Raw genomic sequence first — 24,409 nt, 5'->3', positions numbered from 1 at the left:
TGCTCTCTTTTTCTGTCCCAGCAGTTCACTGTAGGCTTTGAGAACGTGTAACTTCATCACACAGCTTGTCCTGAGGCATCATAACACTCATACGGACTTGTGTGGCTATGACATGAAGTTATGCTTACATTGTAGCCTATGTGGGAGCTGTTTGGTCTTCTGCATAGTGAGGGGTCAAGGGGCACGGCTTCAGATTGCACACAGAATCCTCCATCGTAATAGAGCCAAAGCCTATACAAAGCAAATAGAGTTGTATATCCTTCCATAAGACTGTTTGGTTGGTGGGTTTTGTCTTGTGTGACTTTTCCTTACTATATAACATACTGAGGATAAGACTTCATGAGATCAGTAAATTTACAAGACCTCAACTTGTTCAATGTTCAACATCAGTCTGACTGTGAAACTGATCTTGTTAACCTGCAGTATGTTCTCTTTAGGCTACTATTCTTGTCCAGCCATGTCATGACAGCTTTATTCCACCTGCATGTACAGCTCAAGGACCTTGCCATGGTAATATGGCCCATGCATTTAAACAACAGGACCCCCTCATCTTGCCAGCAAAACCTGTTGCAAATCATACTTAGCATTTGTTTTAACCTGCCTGGTGTACCAGATGGGTGGGGTTTACTTTATCAGGACATTTCAGATAGTGTCAGATAAGTTGTCAGTCACAGAAAAGTATACCAAACTGTCTTGTTCCAGATTTTCATGAGATTTCAGACTTTCCAGCACTTGTATTGCCCTACATGGCACACCACATCCATCCATCCATGCATATAAGTAGGTTATAACAATCCATAAAAAGTAATTAAAAATTGTATTAGACCTTTTTCTGCTTGCCAGCACAGTGACCACCAGTGGTATTGTAGTTACTGAGAAAGTGAGTATACTGTGGTCCCACTATTCAATATAGGTAATTAAGGGTGATGGATGAGTATATTCTACATCCTCAGGGGAAAGAGGTAAATTCTAACCTCAAAAGCTCGTCACAGATAGGGGTCCGTGACACAAGATTCTATCAAATATAGGTCCATGGACTAACACACATCTATACGGGGGTCCTTGGCATAAAAAAGTTTGAGAAACCCTAATTTATGGTGTGGGATGATACAAACTGGATGGAATCAAAAAAGTTACATGTTTGTTATTTTGGTATCTCATTCCCTGTCCACTTCACAGTGACGTTGTGAGTAGCGCAACCATTTTGGTATTTATTCTAATGAGTGTGCCGTGTTAGCCAATGGCAGCGCTACTCAGATCATCTTCAGCCAATCGATAGGCGACGCTGTGACTCACCAAATAAGGAGAGACAACACCATATAAGGGAACATTGTATCTCTTTATAAGGAGGAAAGTAGTTCCTTGGTTGCGATATTACTCCACTTTCGTTAATGTTGTTTCAAACTACGGTGATTTCATATGTTTATGAACCACGATAAGAGAATTATTGCGATGTTGACGGAGTTAAAATGAACATTTAGATACCTACGGGTAGACTCTGGCGACATTTTTGGTGCACAACGCGCACTACATGATACGGCGGAGCCACATCGACGGCGCTCTTCGCGTTTTCCTTTTTGAGAAAGTGCTCAGAGTTTTGGAAATAGAGGAGGAGGTTGAGTCAAACTGAGCCGGGGTTGAAGGGTCTCCGGGGCAGCATCACTTTCGAAAGTTTGTCTCGGCAGTTTCCGAGAGACTCCAAACCAACAACTGTCCCGGTTTGTTTACATTTTGTGGCCCAGGGTTGTATGCGCTTTAGCAGTCATTTGCAAGACAACGTGCTCCAGCTTTTTTGGCTGGTGTTTAGAGACGCGGCCCCGTAAATAGAATGTTACCGAGCCAGGCTGGATCGGCACCATCTGGAAACGGGTCAGCTTCAGGCAGGGGCACCGCAGGACACAGTTCGGGGGTTATCGGGAGCGGGATCCGTCCCGTTTTGGTCAGAGCAGGGCAAGTTTTACCGGGGGTCAGCGAGAGCGCCGGTGCTGCGGGGCGACAGGGGGACAGGGACGGTATTGGGATGTTGGGGGGTAATGGAGGTCCAAGAGGTGGGAGACCGGGGAACGGGACGGGGCTGACCCCTCTGCAGACCGCCGGCCAGGGAGGCATGGGGGGTTTGACCACGGGAGTCGGCATGCCGCACGGAGGCAGGTTCGACCCGGACAGAGAGAGCGCGCCTATGTGCAGCGGCTCGGACAATGACTCGGACTCGGGAGATGATGATGACCCCATGGGTTCACTCGGGGACAGCAGGAGAGGGGTGAAGCGGGAGAGAGGGGAGATGGAGGCTGCGGTGACGGGCCAGGAGGTGGGAGTTCCCCCCGGAGGTTACGGCATGGTTCCCGGAGGGGTTGCCGGGGCAAAGCCGGGCAAGAAGACACGTGGGCGCGTAAAGATAAAGATGGAATTTATTGACAACAAGTTGAGGCGGTACACAACTTTCAGCAAGAGGAAGACGGGTATAATGAAGAAGGTGAGTTGACATGAGCTGCTCTCTTGGATCTAATCCCAGTACAGTAACACTTGATTGAAGTGTCACTTAAGTGTTGCTTGACTGTGCGTAGCCTACTGCAGCATTGGATGGTGCATTGTTTTCATTCGTTCATTCATGCTGTTGACAAAAATGCTCCTTGGGGCTATGTCTTAATAGCCTGCACATAACACTATGTCAATAGTCACAATAATAGTTACAATAAATACATATAAAATGAATTCATAAAGACTACAGTAAAGTACAGTAAAACTAAAGGCTACAGCAAATCAAGGGGAACAGTTTTTACTACTATGCATGGAAAAAAAACATGTTGTGGCACAAACTGACTCACTGTATGAGAGGAAGTCAAAACAGTCATGACTGGCAATGAGCTTTAAATAGACTTGAGCAAATGACAGTCCTATTTCTGACCGTGAACCCACCCCCTACCATACCACACACACGCACACACACACAGATTGACAGACACATTCATACACATACCCACACACCCATACACCTTCATGCACACACATGCGTAGGAACTGTTGAGGCAGCTACCATCACTAGCCCTCCGTGCACAGACTGTTCTCTCTCCCACTCTAAATGAGGGTTTGCTTGCAGGCGGCAGCCATGTGGCGGTGAGCAGCAGCCGGGCCTGTTGGTGCCAACAGCTGACTAAACCCCAGGGACACAGATCAGAGGACAGTCAAAGGGCACTCAAACAGAACAGAGGAGTCTGTGCACGCATTATAGTATTGTACATTACAACGCCAGTGGCGACTTGGATTCAGTTTTACACTAGTGGTAATATGTTTACTTGGGACGGGCTCATCATTAGTAGTGTTGATGATAAAGATGATAGGCGCAGGACTTGGTCCAAGGCAATACTCATCACCACCATTACCATCCTACTAACTCCGGTATCCAAGCAATACACTCCTACTTAGACTTAACTGCACAGTTGCTGCCAAAACAGAGTATTATTATTGTGCAGCAATTGGCGTCGAGGCCTATCTAAAGTTGATTCTTTGGAGACAAGCGGTAGCTGTCAGCTCTTGAACAAAAGCGCAACAACAGAGTTGGTTTGCTGTAGACATAGATTTTCATTTTTCATTATGGTTTCAAAAAGACACTTGCAGGCTATGCTTTATTGTAGTGCAAGAATTTCATTTCATTTGCCCTTATTTTACTTTGAAGCTGACTGTGCTTTGCACTCTGCTGTTGTTGTTTTTTTTTGGTATCCTAGACTGTTGTCGTGGAAACTGAGGTGTCTTTATGTAGGCACTTGGCAACATGAACGCTATTTGACACACTGGGGATGGAGATTTAGAAAATGTTGCCTACAGTATGTCAGCCATCAGAGCAATTGACAAGTGGGTGGACTGGGAAGATTCAGAGTAGATTGGTCTCAAACCCTGGTTTGTGTGAGGATGAGCCCAAGTTTCATTTTGAAGGATGAAGCCTAGGCCTATTTGGCCAGCAAAACCCTTTATGGGTCACTTCACCTGTGTTGAGTCCCTTCTCTTATCTGCTAAATCTGAGTAAATAAACACACACACACACACATTCTAACTTGCGCACATGGAGATATATTTTTGTTTCCTCCTTCCAATGCACATACAGCCAGGTCAGGTCACTTATACATTTTTTTCCTTTGCTGTTATTTGTCAGGGTAAGGTATCTGATCATGCACGCTCTTTTTCAGCCATGCTCCATATAGTTGCAGACACATTTATACCTGGGAGCTGCCCAGTACAACCACAATCTTCGACTGACAAGCCTCACTGGAGCAGTGCCTTGCTCAAAGGCACTTCCACAGAAGTTGCTGAGGGACGTCTAGGGAGTTAAATTAGCAACCTTCAGCTCACAAGTGTGCTTCTCCAACCTTAAGGTTACCTTCAGGTGTGGCATCCAACCACCAAGAGGCCTGATATGAACCTCCCATCCTCTATATCCAGCACAATGTTGGAAAAGACAAAACATTAAAAAAGAGTCCACATGAATCATGAGCCTTGGGGACATTTGTAGTTTTGAAGTGCATAGCTACACATGTCAGAATCCATGATATGTACACTCATCAATGAGTATGTATACTTTTCCCCATCCTCTTGATGCATAAACCTGACTGCTTTGCAGAGGAACCGATTGATCTGAAGACCCCCTCACTCCCAATCCTGAAAATTTATGAGAAATCCAGTGGACCAAGCAAACTCATTAAAGTATTGTGCTATTTTGCACTCCCACCTAGCATACTAAAGTTGAAAAATTTGTCCTTTTCCATCTTGGATGTCAGCCAGACATCAGGGACTGTTGTCGGGTACCGCTCTGCAGATGCCGCATAACTAATCAAGGGAGCAGGTAGTGGAGGAGGAGGATCATTGAGAGCTGTATAGTTCATTATCTGCTTCAAGGCTCCATTAGGAATCTGAGGTGAATTGTACAACCAGCTAGAGACTCCCATTTTACTCTGTTCCTTAACACACACACATACTCAAATGCATTCACACACACACACACACACACACACACACACACACACAAAGCTCTGCATAATTGAAGTTTGAAGTGCCCAGAATGAGAGCCAATGCAATGCAGCTTGACATGATCGGCCAACACTAGCCTCTCTGTCCTCTACCATCATGTCATTACACACAAAAGGCAATCACATGGGCAGTTTCAGCTAGTGCAAGATTGGACTGATATGGCCCATAATGAACAAAGTGTTAAGGAAGGAAGAGCTTGATGGAGTAGACTAATCTAGCATGAATGCATCGCATTATAACTGCTCAATAAAACCCTTTAATTTGAATGTGATTTGTCTCCACCTCCTTGCTCTGTCTGACAGAGTAATGCCCTGCAGCCAACAATGGAACATCTATCAGCTAGCTCAGGCTGCGTTCTGCTCACCAAGGTGATGTTAATGGCACTGTGCCTTCGCCGCACCAGAAGCATCCTCCACATAACTGATGACTCATTTAGATAAAAAGACCTTCTCCGGAGTTCACTCTGAGTGCAGCATTGGTGTGGGTGTGTGTGTGTGTGTGTGTGTGTGTGTGTGTGTGTGTGCGTGTGGTATACCTATGTTGGACAGAGTTTAATCTTCTTGTCCCATTGCTTGCGCCCCTGAGTGTGAATGTATATGTTTGCGCGTGTGCTATATAATGAATGACAAGGCGGCAGAGTGTGCTGGTGGTCTCATGTTTCACGGCCAGCCGCCTCTGCCCGTTAAGAACAGTTCCTCCTCGTGTCCTCCATCAAGACCGAGACTGGGTTACTACCACAACCCCCTTCCTATCCAAGCCAGTCCCCTGCTGCAATCAGTCTCTCAGCTATATCACGCGCTCTATTCTGGGAGCCTTATCTCATGTTATTTTAGCTGCATTTATGCTATACGTCAGAGTTCACTACACGGGTATTTTTAGATTGTTGTGTTTTCTTGGTTAGTTGGCTAGTTTTCCTCTGGGGGTTCACCATTGGGATCGCTCATGTCCCCTCACATATTGAGGTTACTGTAATTAGTGTATGGGAAAAAAGCAATGCAAACGTTGATTCAGTGGACCATATCTGCCTGATGTTTGAATGGCTATAAGAATAGAGCCTGACCTCTTATACCAGCATTGCAGTGCTCCATACTTTGGGCTATATCCTCTCAGCCAGATACTTAAATCATTTTGTTGTCTTTTTTTCTCTTTGCTAGGCCTATGAACTCTCCACACTGACAGGAACCCAGGTTCTCTTGCTGGTGGCCAGTGAAACAGGCCACGTCTACACCTTTGCCACCCGCAAGCTGCAACCCATGATCACCAGTGAAACGGGCAAAGCCCTGATCCAGACGTGCCTCAACTCCCCGGACTCGCCGCCGCGCTCCGACCCGTCCACGGACCAGCGCATGAGTGCCACGGGCTTCGAGGAGACGGACCTCACCTACCAGGTGTCCGAGTCGGAGAGCTTGGGGGACACTAAGGTGAGAGTTGCCCGTTCTCATTGATTTGATCGAGAACACAAAAAGTAGGGAAATCGTAATCTCCCATTTGAGTGTGCAAACAAACCCAAATCCTATAAAAGAAAAAAAAATCACCACCTTTACTAACTGAAGACAGTAGCAAGGCTGTAGCTGTGAATCACTACATTGAATGCACTCATTTCTTTACCTGTCCCCACGGCCCACTTCTAGTTCAGCAACAATGGTACTTGAGTTTAGAGTTCTTCTGACCTGCTGACTGTCTGGTCTCTAATGGAAAGCATGAATTGCAGACAGTGGATTTTCTTCTTTTTTTTTAAGATAAAGCACCATAGAGAGTCACTAATGGATATGGTGGGAAATCTCTCCAGAAAAGGCCAGACAAGCACACGGGAAGAGCAAATGAATCAAACCCACAACCAGCTGTGGAAAATAAGCTTTGTACTGTTGTAAACTGAGTTTTGAACTTGTGCCTGTTAAACTTGAGGCCTCTGGTTCACTGCTTGTGGTTTGGCTGTGATTGCGCACTAAGTCATTTTTAATTTAACCAAAAGTCTCAGTATTCCTTCAGAGGGCTGTGGAGTGAGAGAGAGCCAGGTAACCTGTGGAATATTATCCCGGTCGGCAGGATAGAAGGGAGCTATCTTCTCTTTAGATTGCTGACCTTTTGCCCAGGAAAGCCTTGTAACACTCTGAAAATATAAATCACAGCAGGCCTGGCTTGTATTAGGATGAGAAACACGCAGCCTGCTATGTAGTTCTTCACTGTTTACCTTTGATTTGGAGATAGAGCTGTTTTATGTTCATGGTTCAAACGCTGGAGCGTGTTGTACTTGTACTACTGAAAATATTAGAACGTCAAACTGGTTATTCTGTGTGATGCTTCTGTTATTCTGTGTCATGTTAGTAGATAACATAATCAGGGATGTATTGGAAATTAAACAGACCCAAATTCAGTTTATACTCTTATTCATTTTGTGAAGTAGAGTTTACCCAACTTATCTTCATGACAGAAATTTGTTGTATACCTCCTATAAGACTAATGCTAGTTCCATAACATAGGATATTTTCAAGAATATCAAAGATGAGTTCACACTACTCGAAAAACCTAAAAATCGAATTGTTTATGTGTCTGTATTGCTGGTTGTGTGCCCCATGGCGATCGCTGACCTTTTTTATCTCCTCACTACGTTAATCAGTGCAACCGTTCTTAAACCTTGGGCCTTTGAACGTTTCGCACAGCGGCGAGTTTAGAGAGACGCTGTGAATCTGTCAGCAGACACGCTTCGCTGTCCCGCACCTTCATGCAATCACGTGCTGGAAGCCGAGATTCCCTCCGCTGTTTACACGGCTTAAGTACGCCCCTTTGAACGCGGACACTTCTGGGCCTATTTGCCTGCGCGCTGTTTTTACAAGGCGGCTACTAACGCGTACCATACACTGTCAAGGATGGGGGATCAACCTTTGAATGTTAAGCCACTCTCATGCCAGCTCCGCTCATTGATAAAAATTAGATTCTGCCTCTATTGCCATATATGGTATGGTTTCCCTGCCTGTTCTCTTGGCTGAGGCCCCTTGCATTCCTTATAAGCTGCAGCTGTCTTTGGAGTCCTGTGATTGCTTTTTTTCCCCCCTTCATTTAGTGATATGGAGGGAGGTATGGATGTACATATGAGTGGGAGTGAGGGTGGGGGAGAGCAATATATATTTAACAGGACGGGTGGAATGGAAACATTTGAGCGATACTCCATGTCCCCCGTTCGTATGACGTCTTTCAGGGGGGGTCGGCGATGACGCTGTGACCTTTGCCCCCGGTGCAGTTGCGAGTGTGGGAGATCAGCACGGGCCCCAAGAGTGCTGAACACAGAAGGAAACACTAGAAATTGTCACCGCATGATCCATGTTGGGATCAGCGCTGTTATGGTTAGGACATGGCAGGTGGTTTTGGAGCCCTCGATTTCTGGGGAGCGCTCCTCTGCAGTAGGTCTGCTCTTGGCCACGGTCGCTGCATGCATCTCCGTAGTGTCTGGACACTATTCATCAGGAGAGCAGTATGTCATACATACAGTCCAAGCTAGTCTAAACATTTCATGGCTTGGGCTGGGTGATGGGGGGGGGGGGGGGGGGAAGTGGAGGGGATTGGGAGAAGCAAAAGAGAGAAGCCTAGGTGCTAGGTGAGGCAGACATGATGAGACGCCGTCAAGCTTTGTTCAAAATCATGTGATGGTTGAAATTCTGTTGCTAAAGTGATGTTGCCTGTTGCCTGTACTCTTGCCGAAGTAAAGGAAAAATCTATCCTAAAACACTTTTAATGCTGTTGGAAAAACAGCTATTGGTGTTGTACCTTGCATTTCTGGGCCCATTTTGTTGTTTGGTGTATTTTTCTTATTCCTATGGATAACTGGCCAAACATAAACAACATGACGTCATGTCCAGATATTTCCAGCAGAGCTACAATGGAGTTTCATAGCAAAAAAAAAAAAGTCAGCTATTTAAAACATCAATGGTAAACATCAGGTTTTGGTATCAGTCCCTCAGAATCAAAGAGCAAGTGCTTCTGTCTACACCCATCGTTTTGCACCAACGTTCAACAGTCATACAGGGAGAAATCCATCGTAGAAGAGGCAGAGAGACCAGTGTCTCTACTGACAGAAGCCTCAATAGACCAGAATGCAGTGCAGCCACAAGACATGTTGCGTTTTGAGTAAGGGTCTGGAAAAAACTCGCTCTGCTATCGCTGTTGGTATCACTATTGCTCTCTCCACCTACAAGTAAAAACCCACAGCTGAATGCAACAAGTTCACACCTGCTCTTCTGGGAAATGTAGGAAATCACCAACTGCAGTAGAAGTAGACGAGGCAGGTTGAGGGAAAGTGGGTACACCAGAAAACAAGAGCTTACAGTAGAGATGTTTTTATGTTGGTTTTTTTTGGATCCCAATGGTGAACCCCCAAAGGAAAACCAGCCAACTAACCAAGAAAACACAACAATCAACACATAAAATATAACACATAACTCTGTGTTTGCATAGAGAAGTGACGCAGCCTCTTTTGGCTTTCGCCTCCTCCCTCCCCCACTGTCTCTCTCTCGTGCTCTCCTTCCCTCTCTCCATCTCCCTCTCTCTCTCTCTCTCTCTCTCTCTCTCTCTCTCTCTCTCCCTCTCTCACTCTGTCTCCCTGCTGTTCTGGCTGCCAGCACTGTTGCTGTTGTAATTATGGTGAGGTTTATTTGTTCCCACTGCTCGTTAGCGCGGATCGCATTTCCTTCGCCACCATAACGTCCATAACGGAGAGCTCCACTGACCGGAGAGCCTCCACACCGAGGCCGCAGCGCTGACCACCAACCGACATGTTTGTTTTCCCTGCGTTTCATGGCTAATTAGACATCCCTTGACAGATTTGACGGCCTCATTATTCAGCATACTGCATGCCTTTTGAGTTTGTCTTCATTTGTATGCATTTGAATTGGTCTCCCCGGAGGAACTGGGCTGATTTGATGATTCATTTGCAGTCTGATATGGGGAACTGTACTTTAATAGATGGTGTTTTTCTGTGTACCGCCCCTCTTTTGTCCTCTCCTGTCTCGCCGCTACTGCCAGGGCAGCGGCTTGAAGTGCCAGGTGACAAGAGAGAATCATTGAGATAATGGAAAGTTAATTTACCCAGATATGCGCTCTTATCACAAGGCTGCTCCTAAACAGAGTGTCTGGAGAGAGAGAGAGAGAGAGGGAGGGAAAGAGAGAGATGGGGGTGGTGGAGGAGTTGGATGGGGAGAGCAATGTGTGGCTGTGCCAGAGGGGGAGGGAAGCAGCGTTATGTCACCCGCCCCACCACCCCCCACCCCTTATTTTACAGCAAGCAACTGGACAGGTCAGCCGCCATTGGCTGCACCTCCTCCACTTGGGCTGCCTTGCCTTTTTTAGCAGTCCCAAACGGAGCCGCAAATTCCATGTTGCTGGCAGGGTGACAGACTGGGAGATGGGAGCCAGCAAATGGGAGATTAGAAGAGGGCCAGCCACCAGTAGGCTGCACAATGGGCACTCCAACCAACACTGCACTAGGCTGCCAGTTGTCACCTTCAATTTGGAATGATTTAATCCCTCATGAATAGTGAATCATTTGTGTCCTTCTCTGCTTAATCACTCTCTCATTTCCTTATGCTGTTTAGGATGATGTCAGTGATTGCAAGGAGGGCAAAGTACACCCTTAACAAAACGGGTTGTGTTTACTATCTAGAAAATGGTTCTTTATGCTTGTGCCATAGCAGGACTATTTTTGGTGCTATGAAGAACACTTTAAGAATGCAGAACATTTTCAAAACCAGCAGTATTAAAATAACTCTGTGAAAATGGTTTACCAGTTTTTTTTTTGTTGCTTGAACAAATGAGAGGGTTCATTTAGTCAATACAGTTCTCTATAGCACCACAACTCTAACCAGAGCACCCTTGAAGTGTGTGTTTTTCTGTGTGTATGTAAGACTTGCTGATGTCCCGTATCTCTATACATTGGATTCTTTCTCCTGATCCTCCACATTAAGATTCTTAGTATGTAATCACGGTGAATGTAACAAGGGTGAAGTGTATGAGACTTGATATCTCTGCGTAGCTCGAGTATGATAATGTCCCTCTATTGTAAAATGGATTAAATAGCATGTGGAAGAGGGCACTTCTGCCAGCTACGCAGACTGATACATGAGTCCAGAGGATTCATTACTTACTCCAAACGGCTCAGCCCTCCATTCTTACCGACAATAAATTGAGACTTCATTTGTTAAATTCTGATGGCTCATTATATTAAGTGGCGAGTTTCCCCAGGTCGGTGTTTTCTTCGAGCCACGCTTTGATTTCCCTAAGAGATGAGAGCGGCGGTGAGGTTGAAATGGTCAGAAAATAAAACAGAGGAAGAGATGGATGGGATGTAGAGATCAAACTCTCAAAACAACTTTTAATTTGTGACATTTTAATTTGTGAAGTTTTCAAATCTTTATGAACAAAATTCATAGTATGCATCACAGTAGGATGTGTTGGTAGTATATCATTGTTTTTCATCAGACTTCATCAGACTCTATGTCACTGGGGGGGGATGGTGGGATTTGCTTTCCATTTATTAGCAACCGAGTTACACACTTCTCATATGTCACTGACAGAAAGATAAAGACTGTAAAAGAGTACCTCTAAATAGCAAATGTTGCTTAAGTGTCTTGCAGGCCACACCATAATTGAATGAAGAGCGCTGTCATAATTTCCTCCATACTTGCAAGTGGAGATCGTATCAGAAGAAACAGGAGATGGATATGAAGTGAGGAGGAAATGATGGTGTTTCAAGGTTGTGGCTGCACCGGACGCATCATTCTCTCCTCTCGCTTCTGGTCTGAAGGAATGCATTACACCACTGTGGCCTATGTTTACTATGTGCTGCCTTGACTCTGAACTAAAAGCCAGCGCTGTTTATAGAATGGCCAGTTGAACAGGAGACACATGGAGATGGTCAAACAAAGCAGTAGGTCAGTGGTGGACTGATATGTAGGTCACAGAGATAGTGGGAGCGTGACTATACTGAGGCTGCTGTTGCTTTACCAGATAGGTGAAAACCTGGCGAATGGAGCTGCCTACTGTAGCCTACGTGCTTTTTACCCCTATTCAGTCCTTTCTGTTGCCATGCTGGACCTGAGTAGGTGTTGCAAGAGCAGGCATTGATTTGTCGACTTGGTGTTTATGCGCGTCTCGTGAAGAAAGGGCTAGAACACGATGACCTTGTCCTTTAGTGAGCCATGCTGTCTCCTTTACAATAGCGCAGAGGGAGAAACATCTCTGCCTGTCGCAGGAATTCAGTGGGTCTCGCGCGGCCCGAGGGCTAAATGGTGCGGACTGTTCAGAGTCAGATGGCGGCTGTCTTTACACGTGGCCTCCTGCCGCCTCAGCTGGCGCGGGATGGGTTAATTCTCCTTCAGAGGTGCTCGGGTTTCCCGCCAGCTGTCCGCACCCTCAGCTGTTTGTACTCTCGCCCTTATCCTTTCCCCTGTCGCCTGTCCCCCTGTCCCGTGTCCCCCTGTCCCCCTGTCTCAACCCCGTACAGCCCTGTCTCTCCTCAGCCTGACACACACACACACACACACACACTCTCTCTGTCTCACTTCTGTGGCTAATAAGTGCTACTCGCCACCACGCCACTGCGATGCTCCAAGCACTTATAGGTATATTTCTATTAGTTTTCGTGGCATAGCTCCAGTGTCAATAGAGCTTTTGGCTTGTTTTAAGCCGATTCAACACCAGAGGCACTGCTGTCACTGTGCTATGTTTTTTGGCCCACTGTCACTGTAACACGCATGATGTTAGTTTCATGGTCGTTGGTTTTGGGGATTTTTTTAGCTGTTATCATGACGTTATATCTGTTCGTAACCTGTCTGCCAACCTGGTTACGAATGACTTGCAACTGAGTGAGATTTTCCATTTGTCCTATTAAAGCTTATTGAACATAAATTGAATCACAACTAAAATTTAGAGTGTCCTGGGCAAATACGGGACTATTAACAGCTGTATCATGGTTTGATTGTCAGCGATCATGTGACGTGACGGATGATGGGGCTGATAGTGATGATAGCAAATAGATGATAGATTCTTTTTGAGTGAATTCATTCAAGTTTTCTTCTTTTGGTTAAAAGAGCACAACAAGTGTGACTCCTCTCCATGCCCCTCCCCCTTCAGCTTTCAAGCTGCTGTTTAACTAAAGAGGTAAAGGACCTTGGACTAGCGGAGCCCCTCAGCAAGGCTCTGATCTGAGCTTCAGAGAAACTGACTGCCTGCTCAGCACTGCGTAGCTGTTGTATAGCGCGCTGTTGTTGATTCAGAGCAGCTTGTATTAGACAAATCCTGCTTTGTCATCTGCGTGTCATGAGGACCGCAAGTCTCTGACTCAACTGTGACACCCTCGATTGTTTATTTATGAATGCTTTATGAGTGTTCAAACTCATTAAATAAATCCTATCTAATCTCCAGTCATTTCAGTGAGGCATACTAGTACTGTCTTTACTCTACAGATGTGTCCAGCAGTGCTGTGTGGCTGAAGACTGGGATCCATCTCCTGGATTAGCTCTGTGTCCATGTGTGCATGGTAGTGTATGGTTGGAAGGCCTTATCAGTGCAGTCCATGCTGGATCCTCTACCTCTCACCCAGTCACATGTAATCAGTCACATATAAAAACCAATAGTGCTGATCTACACGTTTGCCAAAAGAGGTTGGGCTAGCCTGTTTCTACAGCACCCTTTTCCAGGATTCACAACTCCCATTCATTTTGGATGGGGCATTCCACTTGTCCTGCCTGTTTGCCCATTGTTCCCTGCTTTTTGTGCTGCAGTGATCACATCCCTGATTAATGCGAGCTAATTAATATTCTGCCCTTACTGATTTGTGTCAGCCCCTCCTCTGCATCCATGTTTAATCATTGGGAAAATCCTCAGAGAATATTGAACGCACACGGCAAAGAGAACTATGACAGCCTTTCTAATGTCTAGGCTTATTGCTGTTCTGCTTTTACAGATCATTAGTATCATGTGCAATTGCTATATGAGTGTGTAGGAACAGGCGCGGTGGATTTAGATGTGCTTTATGATCCTGGCCTAACGCCTACCCGCCTCTTCTCGCACAGCCCACTCACCAAAACATCCTGTGTTCTTTGGTTCAATTGATGTTCACATCGGTGTATGGTGTGATGCTGCTTCTCACCCCCTTTGATCTTAAGTCGGATGTGATCATTTGCATGAATTGTAAGTCTTTTATAGAGGTGTCATGTTAGGTGGTCAGTTTAGTTGTCATTGTAACTTATCAAAATATGAGGGATGCAGTTGGTAGTCTAGTGTCGTAGTCTTCAAAGACAATGCACTGCCATGCACATACACATCTAGTATGATTTATTTATATCTTTTTCTCTCTCTTGGACATTTTAAGATATGGAGTAAGCTTTTGGTGTAGCGGAAAGGGTTCAGTTTTTATATACAGTATATTGCCATATGAATGCCCCAAATAATGTCCGGTTGCTATCCTATATAGTCAACCTAGAGCATTACTCCTTCATTCAATGTAGACACTTGAACAAATTATTAAATAATTGTTTTTTCCCATTTTGAACACAGCCTATAGTCCTTCCTGGTTGGAGAATGGAATCGCTCAAGTAGATGGTCTCTGCACTAGTTTGTATTTTACATATGGGTGCAATTACAGAAGGATCCCAGCCTATTACTCTACCCTGTTTATGTCATTTGCACTAAGTCTATTAAAACCCATTCTGGTCTCTGTCAAGCATCCATTCATCCTTGAAAATACGGCAAGTATTAACGCCCCCCGCCTCTCCACCTCAGTCGTTTCTCTATGCCCTGTGTAAATGCTCCGCTTTCAGCTGCTCAGAGAGGAAAAGCCCCATTAATAGTGTTGTTTTAGGTGTCTTCCACTGAAACTCTATTGATTTTGCTTTGGCAGCAGCTGGATTCGACGTCTTTAGCACGGCGTGGGACCACCCAGGGGATCGTGAGTTAATTTCGGGGGGTTGTGAGATGATTTATGGTATAGGAAAAACATATATCTACCATACAGATTAATTTTCATGTCTATTTTTTTCTGATTTTTCTCAATGTTTTGCCTTTTTCTTGTGAAATGCTGAACAGTTTTAAGCCTCTGGGCCTCTCATAAATAATCAAATTAAACAACCTGAAAAGGGAAAATCATTCTTCGTTTGAACTGCATATGCACACCTGTCACGGGGGTCCTGAGTGGGCATCTCTTTATTTTAAGGGGTCATGAGCCATAGAGTAGCAGAAAGTCCAGATTAGCATCTTCACACCTCTCTCCCTTGACAGAATCCATTGCAATTTTGCTTTCATCATGTTACCTGACCCAGTCTTATCCTACTCACGGTGTTGGCTGTTTCTCCCTCAGGACACGCTGAAGCCGGCGTTCACGGTGGCCAGCCTGCCAGGCACCACCAGCAGCGCCCAGTCCACGGTGCCCACCACCTCCACCACCATGCAGGTGAGCAGCGGACCCTCGTTTCCCATCACCAACTACCTGGCGCCCGTCTCGGCCAGCAGCAACATCAGCGCCAACGGTACCGTCCTCAAGACCACCGGCGCCTCCCCGGGGGTCATGCAGCTGCCCAGCGGCTTCACTTTCATGCCAGGTATGGAAGGGGCAAAACCCGGGGTGTCTTGTCCTCAAGCAGGGCTCCGTTGGGCGGGGTGCTTTTATTGTTTGTGTCTTTGTCTCTGATAGACTTCTGCCATTCTGTAGAATCGCGCTGTGGTCAAGAAAAGACACTTCTGCAGGCCTACACGTTATGTTAATGGCGTCAGTGTTGTCTAGCTTATGACATGATTAGAATTTGAATGGCGCTGTGCCATGACCTCAGCCGTCACCCAGGGGTGGTCGTGTCTCCATCTCCAAGCTGTTTACATCACACAACAGCCCTTCAGACCCAGTCACCAACGCTCAGCCTCCTTGGGTTTTACAAAGCCCCAGTATCCAGGAAAGCCACATCTATGGGCGACAGGCCCTGCCTTTGATTGCCACTCTGGGAGAGGAATAATTAGGCGAGCGGGACACAATAGACCTGGCAAAGAGGGCTGACGAACACAGCCCATAATTAGTCATGAATATTCAATGAAGGATCGGTGGCTCGTGCTGAAATTATAATTGAGGCGTACTTTGTGGAGCCGGAGCTTTGTGACTGAGTGGTCCTGAACTAGACGTGACCCTTCATTAGAGGGACTTCACAGACACACTGTGACACGCAAGGGACGTCTGCTTCACCAACACAAGGAGGGTATCGGGAGAGCAGGCTCTGATTTGGGGATCTCTTAAGTATTTCTAAATGGATTCTCTCATTGGATCAATTTACACTGTGGATTTGCAGTGAAATATGTGGTCTACCTCACTGGGGTCTGGGGATGCCAGGGGTCACTTAATACATCAGAAATGATCCCAATTAGAGGATGTATAAGAATGACTATTCTAATCATAGCTTTCACTCTCAGCACTATTATCTCCATGTACAGTGTAGTCCTGGGACTAAATCTCATCCAATGGAGGTCCATGCCCTAAAGTGCGTCTATTTGAGTGGGTCCATGACTTGAAAATGTTTGAGAAACCCTGGTCTGAACTTAAATGCTGTCCAGTGCGTTCTTCTTTTCCATATGCTGCTGCTGTATCATGCAGGATACTAGGCTGTGTTGCACAGCTATGAAACTGAATAGGCCTGATGGCGGTCAGCGGTGCATCTTCTAGGTGTTGGCAGTAATGTTACTAGCTGGTTGTTGTGGGTCTGTTGGGTGACTGTGCTCTCCCATGGCTGCCATGACAGACATGTGATGCTCACTAACAGCTCCTGTGTGTAATTCTGACAGACAGCTGAAGGACAGCCAGGGAGCCTCTCTTTTTCTTTTTCCCTCGCCATCTCTCTCTCTCCTCCTCTCTTTATTTTTCCCTGTCTTCCTCTTCCCATCACCCCCCCTCCCTTCCATCTCTCCGTCTCTCCCTCCCTCCCTCTCTCCCTCCCTCTCTCTCCTCTCCACCACCTGTCTGGCACATAGCAGCAGTGCCAGGTGGAACAACACACCCTCCCACACTAAACCCTCCTCAGCTGACAGCTTGAGAAGGCCTGCCCGCCCTAACGAAGCAACTGTCTATGGAGCATATGACCAAATGTGAGGGTGTAACTCGAGAGTTCCCTTCCAAAATAAGATATCTGCTGAGATTTACTCTGACGGAATGATTGATAGCACAAAATTAAAACAAATCACGCTGCTTTTGAAAAGAAAGTCGCTTACAAAATAACAAAATAGTAACACAAAAATTATTTGACTTTTTTAAGCTAAATTTGAATTTAGCTGATTCAGGTTTGAAGCCATTGTTAAATACTCAATGAAAACACACCTTTGACCTCACAACAGCTCATTTGAATATTCATGTGCTAACCGAAAATCACCACTCATACCGGTACTTATGTGTCACTTAGCAACCACATTGTTTAGCTACTATTCAAATATGTTGCTTTGCATAAGATGAACATTTAATTATTATTGAATTATCATTGATTTAAATTAAGTTTTATTCAACATTTGCATTCTTTCCATTGCCATTTTATATAAGCAATAAGCTTTTATTTAGTTATTACTTATACGCATTTAATACTTATTGCTTAAATGCACTGAATGGAAATCAATCATACTGCTATTTACTGTATGTGTGTCGCCTAGCAACTAAATTGTTTAGCTACTGTGCAAGAACTACTGTGTGTTGCTAGATGGATAAATAACATTTAATTATTTACTGATTCAAATAAAAGATTTTTTGAATATTTGCATTTCTTATCAAAATAGTGTGTCCCTGACATTTATTAAAAGCAGTAAGCCAGTCGAGGCCTTGGCTTAGCGATTTTTCAAACCGCTAAAGGGTTTTGGCCTCTTGTGGCTTATTGTTTAAATGAACTTGAGGTAATCATGGTTTTTCCAGAACGGATATATAGCATTCATTAAATCAAGACTTACTCCCTCCTGTGTGTGTCTCTCTCCAGCAGGCACTCCTCTCCCCCCCGGCACCCCCACCATTCCTCTGAGCCAGCTGCAGCAGCACTCCCTGGCCCTCCAGGGGCAGCATGGTCAGGCCCTGGCCGCCGCCCCGCAGCCACAGCAGGGACAGCAGGCCGTCTTCCGCTTCCCTGCCGCCGTCTCCCTCACAGGTGACCTGCTCTGCCTCAGTCTGCCCCGTGCTGTCCCACTCTGGCTGCTAGGATCTGCAGCAGATATAAAAACCTAGGAGGAGAGAAATAGTACTACTACTACTACTAATAATAATAATAAGTGTTTTGCTCGGGTGGAGGGGTGGCAGTGGGGGGTTTGCATGATTGGAGTGAGTGAAACTACGTTGACTTTAAAAACTCCACCTGTTAAACACCAAAGTGGCACAGTGTTGTTGGAATTGAGGCAATCTCTGAACAAAATATTTAATTCATGCATTGACTGGTATGTAAATGTACCTTGTATCTACCTAGAGCTGGCTGTGTGACTTCTACCGTACTGCTTGGTGTACGAGTGCACACTGTATTTCCTTTACGCATGGCTCTTGGGGCTCTGCATGGCCTAAAGAGCACACACCATAATTCCCCTAAACACAGTACATTGCAAAAAGCATCACACACAAACGAACCAACAAATGAACACACAGAGCCTGGCTCTTATAGAGGTGCTCCTGAGCACCTCATAATAATAATAATAACGTTATTACTAATACTACTAATGCAACCGCTGCTACTACTAATAAAAATAATACAGCTAATATTAGGACTACCAATACTACCACTACTACTACCACAACCACCACTACTATGCCTGCCACCACTGCTAATACTGTTCCTACTACTACTAACACTACTACTGCTGCTGCTATCACTAATACCAATACTACTACTGCTACGACTACTAATATCACTACCATTATTACTAATACCACTACTGCCACTACTACTTCTTCTAATACTGCCACGATTACTGCAACTACAGGTAATTCTACTACTTCTACTACTAATACTAATACTGCTACTAATAAAATAATAATAGCCCTGCTTTTCAGGATCCTGAAAGACATGTTACATTAGGTAATAAAACAGGACAAGTCAAGACATATATTTGTTAAATATCTTTGATTGATGTTGATATTTTTATAAGCACCTTGCACAAACATGAACTTGCTTCTCTTCTTTCTGTTTCATTATTGTATTTTTTCACTGGTCTTTTTTTAAATCGCTTTGCTCCTATGTTTTATCATGGCGGAAATAAACGAAAATGAACTATAACAGAATAAAACTAAACATGTGCAATAAAACTAAACATAATCCGGTACTATCATAAAGATTTATTCAACGGTGCGGGTTCTGGTGACTTACTGTAGTGGCTGTGTTCCCCCTGTGCGGCTCCAGGAGCAGGGGTTCCCCAGCAGCTCCAGGCCATCCAGGTCCACCCCAACACCCAGCCCAGCTCCAACAGCGACAGCAGCCCCGAGATCTCCCACACCTCCGCCAACTCCACCGGTAGGTCCAGTCCCTCCTCTAAGGCGACGATCTGTTGTCTTGTCTTGTCTGCTTCAGGCCAGGTTCGGGTTTTCCAAACACCTCCCTGAATGGGAATTTAGAGAATTTCCTAAGAGAACCAGGCCTTTATACCAACATCCTGGCCATTGTTAATAACTGCAGTACCTGAATCTTATGCATCAGTCGCTTTATACGACTGATGCGATTTTGCACGTTGGCGGCTCCAGATGGCAGAGAGAGGTAACTGTTTGAAAAATGTGAATACCCATAAATAATGTTAACGTGACGTCAGTAAACTGCACGCAGCACGCTCATGTTTACTGGTCCATGATGGCTTTATACCAAAGGATACCAAAGGGACGAGAGAGAGGGAAAAGATGGAGCGGTGTTGAGTCCAGCTTTCTCTGGACAGAGCTGTTTAGGAAACTATTTATATTTCCCTCTTAAGTTTCATTTTGTCACTGTGGGTAGTATCCATGCCCAACACAGAATAACACAAAACAATAAAGTTGAATTGAATTGAGAGCTGGTGGTAATGCCTCTCTTATGGTTATGAATCGCCATCTGCTGGACAAAACCTGTAGACGCCTGTTGCCCTCTGCGTTACATCTGTTCTCTTTCCCTCCTCCTCGCCCCTCCCTCCCCCTCCCTCCCCCTCCTCCTCCTCCTCCTCCCTCTCCTTCCAGCAACGGTGAGTCTCCCAGCAACCATCGTCACCTCCTCGATGCCCACGTCCATGGCGGGTCACATGATGTACCCCAGTCCACACACGGTGATGTACGCTTCCACACCGACGCTGACTGACGGGGGGCTGGCCGTGCTCAACGCCTTCTCCCAGGGCCCCTCCGCCATGCAGGTGTCGCACGCACAGGCCCAGGATACAGGTGAGACGCCACTCGACACACACCGTTACTAGTAAGGTGACAGGTGGGGGTGAATTTGTTGTTGTAAATAATCCTGAGTGTTGGTTTTAACCTACTTGACGTACCAGATGGGTGGGTTTTGCCGCATCAGGACAGTTTAGCTTATGTCAGGTAAGTTGTCCTCTGGATATGCACTGCACAGAATTATAAGCAGTGTTTATACTGTATATAATCAGTACTCTTGTTGAATTCCATTTCAAAATGTCTGAGTTTGAGCATGTGTGTGTTTGTGTGTGCAGGTGCTGTCCCTCAGGTGTTCCTCACAGCACCCCCAGGCACGGTGCAGATCCCCGTCTCAGCGGTGCAGCTACACCCAGTACGGCAAGATCTCCATTTTACAAGTGAAACTCTCATATTCCCTATGCAACCAGCATGCCACCGACCGCACTAATGCATCCTAACAGAGCACTGTCTGGCACCGGGGGGGGGCGGGGTTTTGGCCCGCCGCCTCCTATGTATGGATGTGGATGATCAGATGGCATCTGGCTACACCTGTGACTTGCAGCAATACACACGCAGTGCACCAAACACAACGCCTCTCTAGCAATGCATGAACATCAGGTCCCATTGTCTTCACTGATGAGCTCCATTCTGGTTGTGATTGGTGAAAGAAGCCATAGGGAGTTTGGATTTGGGCAAAATGTATTTTATTTTTTTTTTTTAGATCAAGTGAAAACTTAAATTAATTGCTGTGGGAAAATTGGATAAGTGACTGAGAAAGGCAAGGCTTTTATATGAAAATACACCTGTCTTTAATGATTTAATTATTACATTTTTTCCACCGAGCACTATTTCACAGAGCACTTTTTGATCCTGATTAGGAAGTATGTGTCCTGTTGGAAAAAGAAAAAACCCAAAGGATTTTACAAAAGCGTTAAAGTTATTCATAGGGGATGGAAGAATGCTTTTAATTTGACATTTTCTAGTAAATGCCTTAATTATCATATGAAGTATCGAGCACTAGCATATAGCGTTACACCACTTGATGTCGTACAGCATGCTCAGTGGCTCGGGCTCCGGCTGTGCTGGGTGTCTGTCCACCTGTCTGACGTGGCTTTGTGATTGGCTGTCGGCCCCGCGTGCTGACGCAGCTGTGTTGTGTTGCAGATGGTGATTGGCCAGCAGTCGAGCGGCAGCAGCAGTAACCTGACGGAGCTGCAGGTGGTGAACCTGGACGCTGCACAGAACTCTAAGAGCGACTGACAGACGGCTGGAGCGCTCTAGCTGCAGACCCAGGGACACAGACAGATATACAGACTGACTGACATCTCTATTTATTGATGCCTTCCTACAGAGTTTCACGTCACACCTCCGAATGTGGCTTTACAGTACATATATACACACACACACACTCAAGGGCATATGTGTGGCTAACCCTTGTGAGTATATGTTTTGGTATATAAATATATTCGCAGAAGCATAGAAATATATCGAGGTGTTCACTATATGTCATCCGAACCTATTTTCTATGCCGTAGATGGTGTTATTTTTTTGTGTGTGTGCGTGCGTGTGCTTTTTTAAAAAAAAAAAAAACGTGTCATTACGTGCACACACACACACACTGCAGGTGCCACAGCTTCACACCAGCCAAAGAGACATTCATTTGTCTGAATGTTCGAGTGTGAGTAAATGTTTGCGCACAAGCATGTGTGTGTCTGTGTGTGTGCATATCTGGGGTTTGTAAATGGGTGGGGAGATGCATATCGACTTAAAAGAGACGTTTGGAAATGTACATAATTCTTTTGTTTTTTTTTTTAATTGAAAACTTGTATTTTTAGCCTGTTTTAGTTTGTGCGACGGCATGTAGTTGTTTTTTTACGTAGCTGTTTTGTATGTACATGCAAATGATTTGCATAAAGAAATTGATTATTTACACATCATATATGATATGTAAATTAATGTAATATACGAACATATTATGTTGATTTACTGTCATGCTGGTGGGAGTTTTGAGATGTGTTTTTTCACTACACTTCATGTCAAGATGGAGCAAGAACGCTGGATATTTTTCTATGTTTTAGATTGTAACATTTTTAAGGCTATCCCTCAAATAGGATCCAGGAGTTGGGTCACTACATGTGAGACATTAGATATTTATGGTTCACTGCTCAGATATTCTCTAGTTCAGCCGGGATGATGAATTTCAATGTCGATGCAATAGCTGACAGCATAATCATGTAGTGTGACATCAACTTTGCATGTGAGGTTTCCTCATGAAGCTGATCTGGGACTTTTCTAAGTGTAGAAACTAGAGGTATATCTTTGAAAGCTAGGACAATCTGATGGAAAATACATTTTTACATCCCAACTTTCTGCAAAATCTCAAATTACAGACCCAATTTGCTTCAATGTTTACAAATGGGAATATACTATGTTTAGCTGTCAATCAATAATCAATTTGAGTCAAAATGATATCAGTCAAATGATATTCAAGCACACAAAACTAGTAATGAGGCGAAAGTGGCGCCACAGGTAGAGCAAAACTGACATCAGATTGGGTCTGTGTACTTATTTTTAAATGCTTTCATAACTAATGACTTGATCCTCCTTTGGGTAACACAAGCCTGAGTGCCAAACAAGTACTAATGACAATGGGTAAGCAATGAACTTTTCTTTATGTTGGCTGATTTGATACACGAGTGATCTATTGTAAATCTATTGCCCTGCTTTACATCCATCAGACTGCAGATATCATTTTTTATTTCACGTGAAGCTACTAGTGACTTCAGTCAGGGCATTGGATAAAACACTGTTTCTTTTACCAAGAGTAGGCTTTAACACTGTAACTTGGTAATGCCACTTCAATACTGCAATCAAGGCATTGGTGTTTCCTTGGATGGAACGCCGTCATTCAGTCGTATTCAATGCTGTTTCGATACTGTTGTTACACTGGCATTGGGGATGAATATTTTTTAGTAACCACAATGATCTCTGAATTTGGAAAAGTGATGATTCAGGTGCTTAAGTTAATATATTTCTTTTACTAGAATTGTAAGGCCCTGGCTGACTGCAATCTCAGTATGTACCTCAGCAATCATGTTAGGAATGAGCTGGGTGAGACTGAGAGCCTTTCTGCACCATAGTGCCTCTTTTCCTTGGCTGATTTCAGAATACGCGTTCATTCCAAGGGAAATTTAGGGTTCGCTTATTTCCAGACCAGCTCACATTACTTCGGACCTACTGTACGATCCTCTGCTCTGCCCACAGGGAACTAAACTAGAGTTTTGATTCAGTATTATAGAATTAGCTGGGTGGCTGAGCGTGGCGGACTTGAAGCCAAAGAGAATGTGACAGAGGATAAAGCACCGTGGCTTATGGTGCTCGGTCGTTCACTGGCAGAGAGGGCATCGTCCTGCTAGACTTTCTTTTACACAGGACTGTTGTGTGCATGTCATCCTGCACACTGTTGTAATGGACCTGGTCGATGGGTTGTTCGCATAGAAAAATAACATACTGTATGTTATAGGCATTTTTACATTCATTAATAATCAGTTCCCCTAATTATCTGGTGTTTATTCAAAAATACAATTTGTACGGGGAGTTACTGAATAGAATTTGTGGTTTTCACATTGTCATTGGAAGATAAAATGGTTATTTTGTGTATTTTTGTTTTGTTTTAGTACTTTTGGGTTTTTTGGATCTTTATGTAACAACATATATGTACAGATTTTTTTGTAATAAAAACAGAATGAAACACAAAATGAACTCTTCAAGGAATGACCACACCTCCTACTGAATAAAGTTTTTTTTTTTTTTTTTTTTTTTAATGGGACGGAAAATGTTAAACAAAGCCATAATGTCCTGAATGGAACCTAATACATTTGTATAATAGCAGTCATAAAATGGAGATGGCTGATGAGGAATAAATGAACCAATGCCCCTGAGTGCATGAGAAACTGCAGTGATCGCTTAGAATTACTATGCGAAGCATTGGAAGGCATGAGGAATGGGCATGCACCTTACCTTAATGTTTAAATT

The 24,409-nt window shown here is 44.7% G+C and overlaps 1 protein-coding gene across 2 annotated transcripts; it reads left to right on the top strand.

The window, feature by feature from the left end:
- The first annotated feature begins 1,616 nt into the window (after nt 1–1,616).
- srfb (serum response factor b) lies at nt 1,617–24,113 on the top strand. 2 transcript variants are annotated; one of them, XM_071922581.2, is made up of 8 exons: nt 1,617–2,473; nt 6,174–6,440; nt 15,365–15,605; nt 17,997–18,161; nt 19,398–19,508; nt 20,195–20,392; nt 20,671–20,747; nt 21,539–24,113. In XM_071922581.2, the coding sequence occupies exons 1-8, from the start codon at nt 1,829–1,831 to the stop codon at nt 21,632–21,634; spliced, it is 1,800 nt and encodes a 599-aa protein (XP_071778682.1). In that variant the 5' UTR covers nt 1,617–1,828; the 3' UTR covers nt 21,635–24,113. The 2 variants fall into 2 exon arrangements, with proteins under 2 accessions (XP_071778682.1, XP_071778683.1); XM_071922582.2 differs by having other exon boundaries at nt 20,671–20,772.
- Nucleotides 24,114–24,409: the final 296 nt, after the last annotated feature.

This window comes from Centroberyx gerrardi, chromosome 15 (genome assembly GCF_048128805.1).
Source record: "Centroberyx gerrardi isolate f3 chromosome 15, fCenGer3.hap1.cur.20231027, whole genome shotgun sequence".
NCBI lineage: Eukaryota > Metazoa > Chordata > Actinopteri > Beryciformes > Berycidae > Centroberyx > Centroberyx gerrardi.
This window is presented reverse-complemented; position numbering and strand designations above follow the sequence as displayed.

Bases quoted from the DNA above. Each gene is read 5' to 3' on its own strand.
- srfb (XM_071922581.2), top strand. From the start codon at position 1,829: ATGTTACCGAGCCAGGCTGGATCGGCACCATCTGGAAACGGGTCAGCT. The intron at 2,474-6,173 runs GTGAGTTGACAT...TCTCTTTGCTAG, and splicing joins AGACGGGTATAATGAAGAAG to GCCTATGAACTCTCCACACT. The intron at 18,162-19,397 runs GTGACCTGCTCT...GTGCGGCTCCAG, and splicing joins TGCCGCCGTCTCCCTCACAG to GAGCAGGGGTTCCCCAGCAG.